The sequence below is a fragment of the Theropithecus gelada genome, chromosome 16 (genome assembly GCF_003255815.1).
Source record: "Theropithecus gelada isolate Dixy chromosome 16, Tgel_1.0, whole genome shotgun sequence".
NCBI classification, from domain to species: Eukaryota; Metazoa; Chordata; class Mammalia; order Primates; family Cercopithecidae; genus Theropithecus; species Theropithecus gelada.
In genome coordinates this window covers 56,295,442-56,306,234 of record NC_037684.1, presented here as the reverse complement: position 1 = coordinate 56,306,234, position 10,793 = coordinate 56,295,442, and the positions used below count along the sequence as shown (strand labels likewise).

The 10,793-nt window shown below is 50.1% G+C and overlaps 1 protein-coding gene across 3 annotated transcripts in view; it reads left to right on the top strand.

The window, feature by feature from the left end:
• The window catches only part of B3GNTL1 (UDP-GlcNAc:betaGal beta-1,3-N-acetylglucosaminyltransferase like 1), a 137,797-nt gene that overhangs the window by 119,237 nt on the left and 7,767 nt on the right, over positions 1-10,793 (top strand). For 2 of the 3 annotated variants that reach the window (XM_025361424.1, XM_025361423.1), the window contains 3 exons: positions 2,247-2,382; positions 2,492-2,560; positions 2,939-3,013. In XM_025361424.1, the coding sequence (XP_025217209.1) occupies positions 2,247-2,382; positions 2,492-2,560; positions 2,939-3,013 (280 nt within the window). Of the gene's footprint in view, positions 1-2,246; positions 2,383-2,491; positions 2,561-2,938; positions 3,014-3,304; positions 3,520-10,793 lie in introns of all 3 variants that reach the window. The other variant, XR_003116160.1, reaches the window with a different exon arrangement.

The following is a 10,793-nucleotide window of genomic DNA, read 5'->3' as shown; positions in this document are numbered from 1 at the left end:
TCTCCCTGATTAAATAAGAACTTTTTTAAATGTGAAAAATGAAAATGAACCAAATGCAGATGTTTCATCATGGCTGCTTCTAAATTTTATCTTCCTATGATGGGCCAACGTTTTCAGACCAGAGACCCCCAGGAAAGCCCAGGAGACAAGGGGCCGTCAAGGAGGCCGGTCTCAGAGGCTCCCCCACCCCGCGTGCCACCCATGGCCACAGAGGCCGGCCGCTTCCTTCTGGAGCCTGACTGCTTTCCTCTCACGTGAACCCCATGGGGCCCCTGAGCTGATGTCGCTGGATGAGGGTCAGGCTCGTCCCCCCAGAGACACCCACAGACCGGGGCTACTGAGGACAAGATGGTGAAACCCGGCGAGGCTGTGTCACCTGGTGGGCGAGTCCCCGCAGTCGTCTGCAGGAGCTGTCCTCGCCCAGCTTGATGCCCACACACACGCGCACACACACACACGCGCACACACACACTGCACATGCACACAGAGCATGTGCACACATACAGCACGGACACACACACACACACCGCACATGCACACAGACCACACGCACACGTACAGCACACACACTGCACATGCACACGGACCACACGCACATGTACACACACACACACACACACACAGCACATGCACACAGACCACGTGCACACGTACAGCACGCACAGCCGCACAGTACACGCAGACATGTGTGCTCACTGCATACATGTATTCACACTGCATACACAGACCCTCACTGCACACGCATGCACACATGCGTGTACACACATCCACACAGTACATACAGGCATGTACTCTGAACACCTGCACACACTGTACACATGTGCTCACGTACACACACATGCACTCACTACACGTATGCACTCACTACACACGCATGCACAGTGTGCACACATCCCGCACACCCCACACAGTGTGCGCGCGCCCTGTACACCCCACACGGTGTGCACACACGCACACATGCTTCAGTGTCCTCAAGTCACTGGGACACGCATCTTCCTGTGTCCCAGGCGGGGTCAGGACTATTGAGGTGGCTGCAGAGGGTGGGAAGGAAAAGGTGGACTCCAGGCAGGACATCCCTGACCATGCCTAAGCCCTGCAGCCCGCTGAGCTGACAGAGGGGACCCCATGTCCCCCCATCCCATTGCCTGTAGCGGTTCTGCTGCAAACGGGGGTGCCACAGGGTTGGGGAGGAGTCCAGAGTTTATCCTGGGAGGTGGAGGCAGCAGCAGAATCGTAGAATGGACGAATCCTGCCCCGATCCCGAGGCTGAACCCACAAGGGCCCCGCTCAGGGGAGGCCCGTCACCAGCCAGCGTTGTTGTGTCCGAGACCCAGTGAGGCATGGCCCAGACCCCGTCCCGGAGGAGGCTCCCACGGACACAGCTCCCTTGACAGAAAGCAGAGGGCATCCCAGGACTCGGCCAGGGCAGGGTCTGCCGGGCACAGGGATTCAGCGTGGCTGCCTCACAGCAGCTGGGGAGGACGGTGTCTGGGACACATCCCAGGCCGTTCTGGCCCCGTTGGCCTCTGCATTGCCGAGCCCCTCTAGCCCCTCCAGCTCCTGGGCCTTTGAGACGGGGTTGGCCCAGGCAGCCCCAGGAGCAGGCTTGAGGGAGAGGTGCCCACAGGCAGGCAGCTGACAGCGATGGGGCATGTGGGGAGAGGCTGGGGCGGGAGGAGAGAGGGTGGGACGGGAAGGGCCCAGGCAGCGATGGGGCAGAGCAGCAGGTCCTAGGAAGGAGCCTGCTCCCGGGACAGCAACCTGGGGTCTGCTTGTCACAGCAGAGGCAGAAAGAACAGAGACCAGGATCCCAGGGGAGTGACAGGGTTCGGGGCAGTGACCTGAGGCAGAAGATCATGTCTAAGTCTGAATGCTGTGATTTTATGGGATGGTCGCATGTGCCCTTACGGACACAGGTTTCTCTGGGAAACTGACTTGGGTCAAGTCCAGTCCTCTGCGTCCTATAGAAATTCTGCCTTCCAGAACCTTCTAGATTCTTAAGTGACAGCTTCTCGTCTGTCCCCACCTGTTGGGGTCTGATGGAAGGGGCGGGTCCCCACCTAGGCATGTGGCTACATCCAGCTGGGACAGGTGGCCTGACTAGGACAGCCAGTCTCTCAGGCCCTGGGCCCAGTGTCCACCCCACTGGCAGCGTCAGCGGAGTACACACCACGTCCCTGAATGTTGGCATCTGTGTGCATCTCTGGGGCCCCCCGGCCTGCCTGTCACCCTCTTCTCCACTGCAGGACGACCGTCTGGACCCACCGCGTCCGTTTCCTGGAAGAGCAGGCCCTTCCCCGCTGGGCAGCCTTCACCATCTGGAACGCCGGCAAGCAGGGGCGCCGGCTGTACCGCAGCTTGACCGCCGCCAGCCAGCGCAAGGTGGGCACCCTGCCACCCTCCAACACTGCCTGCCCCGCCCCCATGCTGCCCCACAGCACAGGCCCCAGCCTCGGCCTGTCCAGAGCTGCCCTTCTGTGCCTGTCCCCAGGTGGTGGCCTTCTGTGACGTGGACGAGAACAAGATCAGGAAAGGCTTCTATTGCCACGAGGACTCTCAGGTGTGCAGGGCTGCACGGCATCACCCTTGGGGTCACCCACCTGCTCCAGGGCTGAGGGACAGCTGCCCAGAGCCTTCCCCCTTGGCAGAGTCCACCTGGGCTGTGCCAGCTCCTCGGGGCCTCCAGGGAGCCCAGCCCCCATCCCCTGGGGGAGAACCCTGCTGTCCCTCGTGGGTCTGGGCCTTGGGGTAGCCCACCCTGGTCCGTTCTGCAGTCAGGTGTCAAGCAGGGGTGGTGGGGGTTGGGGTCCTGCCCTGAATGGCTGCCGCCCAAGCCCTGGCTCCTGTGTGAGGCAACTCAGTGGCTGCGTGCACCTGAGGGCGTCTCTCCTGGGAAGAGCCGAGCTCGGGCAGGACTGATGGCCACTCTCATTCTCAGGAAAGACCCAAGCCCCGAATCCCCATCCTGCACTTCCGAGCCGCCCGGCCACCCTTCGTCATCTGCGTGAAGCTGGTGAGTGTGGGGCCCTTGGCCGTGGGGGGGCTTGCGGGTCTCGGGCTCTGCCACGTGGACAGCCTGCCCTGCCATGCAATGACTGTGTGGCCTGGGATGAGAACCCAGCCGATGGTGGGCATGGGGACAGGTGCCACAGCTGTCCACAACGGCACCACAGACCGGGCTGTGAGGTGGTGGCTACTGCCCTGGGAACAGGAGGCAGCTGGAGGGTGGCCTGCACGGGTGTGAAGGGGATGGATTCTGGTCTCTCTTCTGTCTTTAAATACCTGTAAAACCAACATTTGTTAGAAACTTGCAAAGCACGAGACCCTACGGTGCCATGTCTGAGGGGCCAAGGCCAGGACCTTTAGCTCCCATGGACTGAGGCGGCCGCACCGGGGATGTCCAAAGCCCCTGAGTGTGAACGACCCTTGCCTGGGGTGGGCAGGTGACAGGTACCTCGGGCTCCAAATGCAGCCTTTTCCCCCAAGCGTGGGGAGTCCAGTTGGCTGGAGGGGGCTGAGGTGAGTAGTTTTTTAAAAATTTTACTTTTAAGTTCTGGGATACATGTGCTGAACATGCAGGTGTGTTACATACGTTTACCACATTGTGCCATGGTGGTTTGCTGTACCTGTCAACCTGCCATGTAGGTTTTAAGCCCTGCATGCATTAGGTGTTTGTCCTAATGCTCTCCCTCCCCTTGCCCCCCACCCTCCAACAGGTCCCATCGTGTGACATCCCCGTGTCCATGTGTTCTCACTGTTCAGTTCCCACTTGAGTGAGAACATGCAGTGTTTGGTTTTCTGTTCCTGTGTTAGTTTGCTGAGGATGATGGTTTCCAGTTTCATCCATGTCCCTGCAAAGGACATGAACTCATTCCCTTTTATGGCTGCATACTATTTCGTGGTATATATGTGCCATATTTTCTTTATCCAGTGTATCATGGATGGGCGTTTGGGTTGATTCCATGTCTTTGCTATTGTGAATAGTGCTGCAGTGAACACACACGTGCACATATCTTTATAATAGAATGATCTGTATTCTTTTGGGTATATACCAATAATGGTATTGCTGGGTCAAATGGCATTTCTCATTCTAGATCCTTGAGGAATCGACATTGTCTTCCATAATGGTTGAACCAATTTACATTCCCACCAACAGTGTAAAAGCGTTCCTACTTCTCCACAGCCTCGCCAGCATCTGTTCTTTATTTTTTAAAAATTGCCATTCTGACTGGCATGAGACAGTGTCTCATCATGGTTTTGATTTGCATTTCTCTAATGACCAGTGATATCGCATTGTGGTTTTGATCTGCAGTTCTCTAACGAACAGTGATGAGCTTTTTTTCATGTTTCTTGAACACGTGTCTTCTTTTGAGAAGTGTCTGTTCATGTCCTTTGCCCACTTTTGGATGAGGTTGTTTTTTTCTTGTAAATTTAAGTTCCTTGTAGATTCTGTATATTAGACCTTTGTCAGATGGATAGATTGCAAAAATTGTCTCCCATTCCATTCCTGTCACTCTGATGATAGTTTCTGTTGCTGAGCAGAAGCTCTTTAGTTTAATTAGATCCCATTTGTCAATTTTGGCTTTTGTTGCAGTTGCTTTTGTTGTTTTAGTCATGAAGTCTTTGCCCATGCCTATGTCCTGAATGGTATTGCCTAGGTTTTCATGTAGGGTATTTATGGTTTTAGGTTTTAGGTTTAAGTCTTTAATCCATCTTGAGTTAATTTTTGTATAAGGTGTAAGGAAGGGATCTAGTTTCTGTTTTCTGCATATGGCTAGCCAGTTTTCCCAGCACCATTTATTAAATAGGGAATCCTTTCCCCATTGCTTGTTTTTGTCAGGTTTGTCGAGGATCAGATGGTTGTAGACATGTGGTGGTATTTCTGAGGCCTCTGTTCTGTTCCATTGGTCTATATATCTGTTTCGATACCAGTACCATGCTGTTTTGGTTACTGTAGACTTGCAGTATAGTTTGAAGTCAGGTAGCGTGATGCCTCCAAATTTGTTCTTTTTGCCTAGGATTGTCTTGGCTGTATGGGCTCCTTCTTTGGTTTCATGTGAAATTTAAAGTAGTTTTTTCTGCTTCTGTGAAGAACCAGAAATGGTAGCTTGATTGGAACGGGATTGAATCTATAAATTATCTTATGGCCATTTTTATGATATTGATTCTTCCTATCCACAAGCATGGAATTTTTTTTTTCCATTTGTTTGTGTCCTATTTCCTTGAGCAGTGGTTTGTAGTTTTCCTTGAAGAGGTCCTTCACATCTCCTGTAAGTTGTATTCCTAGGTATTTTATTTTATTTATTTATTTTTATTTTTTATTTTTTTTGAGATGGAGTCTCGATCTGTCGCCCAGGCTGGAGTGCAGTGGCACCATCTCCAGTCACTGCAAGTTCTGCTGCCTCCCGGGTTAATGCCATTCTCCTGCCTCAGCCTCCCTAGAAGCTGGGACTACAGGCGCCCGCCACCACGCCCGGCTAATTTTTTTGTACTTTCAGTAGAGACAGAGTTTCACCGTGTTCGCCAGGATGGTCTCGATCTCCTGACCTCGTGATCCGCCCACCTCGGCCTCCCAAAGTGCTGGGATTACAGGCGTGAGCCACCGCGCCCAGCCAGTATTTTATTTTCTTTGTAGCAATTGTGAGAGTTCACTCATGATTTTGCTCTCTGCTTGTCTATTACTGGTATATAGGAATGCTCGTGATTTTTGCACATTAGTTTTGTATCCTGAGACTTTGTTGAAATTGCTTATCAGCTCAAGGAGTGTTCGGGCTGAGACAATGGGGTTTTCTAAATATACAATCATGTTATCTGCAAACAGAGACAATTTGCCTTCCTCTCTTCCTGTCTGAATACTCTATTTCTTTCTCTTGCCTGATTGCCCTGGCTGGAACTTCCGATACTGTGTTGAATAGGAGTGGTAAGAGAGGGCATCCTTTTCTTGTGCCGGTTTTCAAAGGGAATGCTTCTAGCTTTTGCCCATATGATACTGGCTATGGGTTTTTCATAAATAGCTATTATTTTGAGATACGTTCCATCAATACCTAGTTTATTGGGAATTTTTAGCACTAAGGGGTGTTGAATTTTATTGAAGGCCTTTTTGGCATCTATTGAGATATTCATGTGGCTTTTTCTTTGGTTCTGTTTATGTGATGGATTACGTTTATTGATTTGCATATGAGGAACCAGCCTTGCATCCCAGGGATGAAGCTGACTTGATCATGGTAGATAAGCTTTCTGATATGCTGCCGGATTCAGTTTGCCAGTATTTTATTGATGATTTTCACATCAATGTTCATCAGGGGTATTGACCTGAAATTTTCTTTTCTTTTTTTTTTTTTTTTTTTTTGAGACGGAGTCTCACTGTGTCTCCCAGGCTGGAGTGCAGTGGCCTGATCTCGGCTCACTGCAAGCTCCGCCTCCCGGGTTCACGCCATTCTCCCGCCTCAGCCTCCCAAGTAGCTGGGACTACAGGCGCCCGCCACCGTGCCCGGCTAATTTTTTGTATTTTTAGTAGAGACGGGGTTTCACCATGTTAGCCAGGATAGTCTCGATCTCCTGACCTCGTGATCCACCCGCCTCGGCCTCCCAAAGTGCTGGGATTACAGGCTTGAGCCACCGCGCCCGGCCCTGAAATTTTCTTTTCTTGTGTCTCTGGCAGGTTTTGGAATCAGAATGATGCTGGCCTCATAAAATGAGTTACAGAGGACTCCCTCTTTTTCTATTGTTTGGAAGTTTCAGAATGAATGGTACCAGCTCCTCTTTGTACCTCGGGTAGAATTCGGCTGTAAATCCATCTGGTCCTGGGCTTTTCTTGGTTGGTAGGGTATTAATTACTGCCTCAATTTCAGAACTTGTTATTGGTCTTTTCAGGGATTCGACTTCTTCCTGGTTTAGTCTTGGGAGGGTGTATGTGTCCAGGAATGTATCCATTTCATCTAGATTTTCTAGTTTATTTGCGTAGAAGTGTTTATAGTATTCTCTGATGGTAGTTTATATTTCTGTGGGATCAGTGGTGATAGCCCCTTTATCGATTTTTATTGTGTCTACTTGGTTCTTCTTTTCTTTGCCTGGCTAGCAACCTATTTTGTTAATCTTTTCAAAAAACCAGCCCCTGGAGTCATTGATTTTTTTGAAGGGTTTTTTGTGTCTCTGTCTCCTTCATTTCTGCTCTGATCTTGCTTGTCTTTTGCTAGCTTTTGAATTAGTTTGCTCTTGCTTCTCTAGTTCTTTTAATTGTGATGTTAGGGGGTCGATTTTAGATCTTTCCTGCTTTCTGATGTGGGCATTTAGTGCTATAAATTTCCCTCTTAACACTGCCTTAGCTGTGTGCCAGGGATTCTGGTATGTTGTCTCTCTGTTCTCATTGGTTTCAAAGAACTTCGTTATTTCTGCCTTAATTTCGTTATTTACCCAGTAATCATTCAGGAGCAGGTTGTTCGGTTTCCATGTAGTTGTGCAGTTTTGGGTTTCTTAATCCTGAGCTCTAATTCGATTGCACTGTGTTCTGAAAGACTATTAGGATTTCCATTCTTTTGCATTTGCTGAGGAGTATTTCACTTCCAATTATGTGGTCAATTTTAGAGTAAGTGCTATGTGGTGCTGAGAACAATGTATATTCTGTTGAGTTAGGGTGGAGAGTTCTGTAGGTGTCTATTAGGTTCGCTTGGTCCAGAGCTGAGTTCAAGTCCTGAGTGTCCTTGTTAATTTTCTGCCTTGTTGATCTAATATTGACAGTGGGGTGTTAAAGTCTCCCATTATTATTGTGTGGGAGTCTAAGTCTCTTTGTAGGTCTCTAAGGACTTGTTTTATGACTCTGGGTGCTCCTGTATTGGGTGCATGTATATTTAGGATAGTTAGCTCTTCTTGTTGCATTGATCCCTTTACCATTAGGTAATGCCCTTCTTTGTCTTTTTTGATCTTCATTGGTTTAAAGTCTGTCTTATCAGAGACTAGGATTGCAACCACTGCTTTTTTTTTGCTTTGCATTTTCTTGATAAATAACCAAAGGGTGAGTGGTTGATAGAGTGAGCCAGGCCCCGAGCGGTACTGTTGGGAGGTTGTGGGGAACACACAGACACGGGCACCCGTGAGAGCTAGAAGCACGCCACACCAGGGCGGGTCACGGTTCTCGCCCTGCAGAAGCCGTGAGGCCAGCATGTGTTGGTCTGTACTGCCCAAGTCCAGGCAGCAGAACGTGAACAGAGCCTCATGGGCACTGCTTTTCGGCAATTACTAGCGCATCTCATTTTCTTGCACTTCATTGTGCGTTTTATAAATTACAGGCGTGTGGCAGCCCCACTAGAGCAACCCTGTCAGTGCTACTCTTCCAGCAGCACGCCCACTCCACCTCTCCACGTCTCCTTGTGGTAATTCTCGCAATGCCTCAAACTGTTATCGTATGTGTTACGGTGACCTGTAGTGTCACTACTATCTCGGGGCGCCGATATGAAACGGTGAACTTGATTGATAAATGTGAATGTTCTGACGGCTCTGCTGGTTGGCTGTCCCTCCCCGCTCCCCACCCCCCAGCCCACCACTCTTCAGGCCTCCCTATTCCCTGAGGCACAACATTGAAATTAGGTCAACTAACAACCCCACAGTGGCCTCTAAGTGTTCAAGTGCAAGTCTCTCACTTTAAATCAAAAGCTAGAAATTCTTAAGCTTAGCGAGGAAGGCACGTTGAAAGCCAAGACTGGCAGGAGAGGCCCAGCTTTCAGCCTAACAGTTAGCCAAGTTGTGAATGCAAAGGGAAAGTTATTTAAGGAAATTAAAAGTGGTCCTCCAGTGAACACACGAATGATAGTGAAACAGCCTTTTGCAGATAGGGAGAAAGTGTTAGTGGTCTGACAGATCAAACCAGCCACAACATTCCCTTAAGCCAAAGCCTAATACAGAGCGAGGTCCTGACTCTCTTCAATTCTGTGAAAGCTGAATGATGTGAGGAAACCGTGAACAAAAGTTTGAAGCTAGCAGAGGTTGGTCTACAAGGCTTAAGGAAAGAAGCCGTCTCCGTAATAGGTGTGAGGTGAGGCAGCAGGCTCTCCAGAAAATCCTGCTAAGGTCACGATGGAGGTGGCCGCGCTCAACCACAGACCTTCAGTGTAGAGGAAGCAACCTTGAACTGGAAGAAGACACCATGCAGGACTTTCATAGGTAGGGAGAAGTCAATGCCTGGCTTCAGAGCTTCGAAAGACAGTCTGACTCTTATCAGAGGCTAATCCTGCCGTGACTTTAAAACCCATTTATGCCTAGTGTTCCATTATTGGAATGCTAAGCATGCGGGAGTTTACATTCTGCTTAAGGTCACTGCCAAGGTCTGACTGCAAAAATTAAAAAAATTGCAACCTCAGGCATAAATGGGTTAAGTTGAAGGCAGTGCTCACCATTCTGAGAATCGTAGGATTCTTAAGAATGAGGCTAAATCTGCTCTGCCCGTGGCTCTAGAAATGGAATGGCAAGGCCCAGGTGGTAGCACATCTGTGCACAGCATGGTTTATGGAATACTGTAAGCCCAGTGTTAGGCCCTCAGAAAAGGAGATTCCTTCCAAAATACGACAGCTCATTGACGGTCACCTGGTCACCTGGTCACCCAAGAGCTCTGAGGCCAGTGTACGAGGTTCATGTTTTCGTGCTGACACAGCCTCCGTTCGGCAGCCCATGGGTCTGGGAGCCATTCCAACTCTCAGGTCTTACTGAAGAAAGACATTTTCTAAGGCTGTAGCCGCCATAGATAGTGATTGCTCTGATGGATCTGAGCAAAGTAAATGAAAAACTTTGAATCACCATTGTCCAGCTTACCAGGGACATTTAGATGAGTGAGCGGGAGGCTCTGAGAAGCAGTTATAAAATGCAAATTCTACAAATATCTGGTTTAGTGTTTCAGAAACAGCCTTCTCAGGGACCCCCTCCAACCCCATCAGTGCTGCTCTTCCAGCAGCACGCCCACTCCATGTCTCCTCGTGGTAATTCTCGCGACACGCCAAACTGTTACTGTGTGTGTTGTGGTGACCTGTGGTGTCACTACCACCTTGGGGCGCTCATGTGAACCCCAAGGCACTTGGTGAAAACCCTTCCCAGGGAGTGGGCTTAGCGTGGAAAGGAGGTTCCTCCTTGTCCTGCACACGCCATGTCCTTGGAGGGCCTGGAGCGCCCACGGTCACCTGTCTTGCGTGTTCTTCCAGGGGCAGCTGGCAGTGTGGCCTCACAGCACATGCTTGTTCCATGTCTTGCTCTTTTCGCATAATGTAGATTGGAGGTTATTCCGTGTGAAGCCACTGGAGCCCCTGGGCTCTGCTGCTGTGACCTTTCTATTCAGGGATATCTCCAGCTTCTTTGAGCCGTATTAGCAAAGCGACGGGAAACCAGCCCCACATACCCATCCCTGGAGCCAGCGTGTCCACCTTCTGTGTCCTCCACGCCTCCAAATCCCCACCCTGGGGTGTGACACTCATTCTAGCCTAATTTCATCCATTATTGTTTCCCTGATGTATCTCAAAGAGATAAAAACGTTCAAAAGACCATAAAACCACCATTCCACAGAATTCCAAACATCCAATCAATGTTCAGATCTTCCTCATTGCCTTATAAATTGCTTCATGTTTTAAGTTTGCTTGCTGGAATCCGGCAGTGTCCGTGTGACCTCTACGACACGACCTTTCTTTCTGTCTCCCCGACGCCAACGCTCTTTTCGTAGTTCAGCTAAAGAAGGGGCTTGTGCATCCTGCACTCGCCGACGGGGGCCCTGTGGTTTTGCGTGTTCTGCTCCGTCCTATTGAGAGGTGGTTAGACCG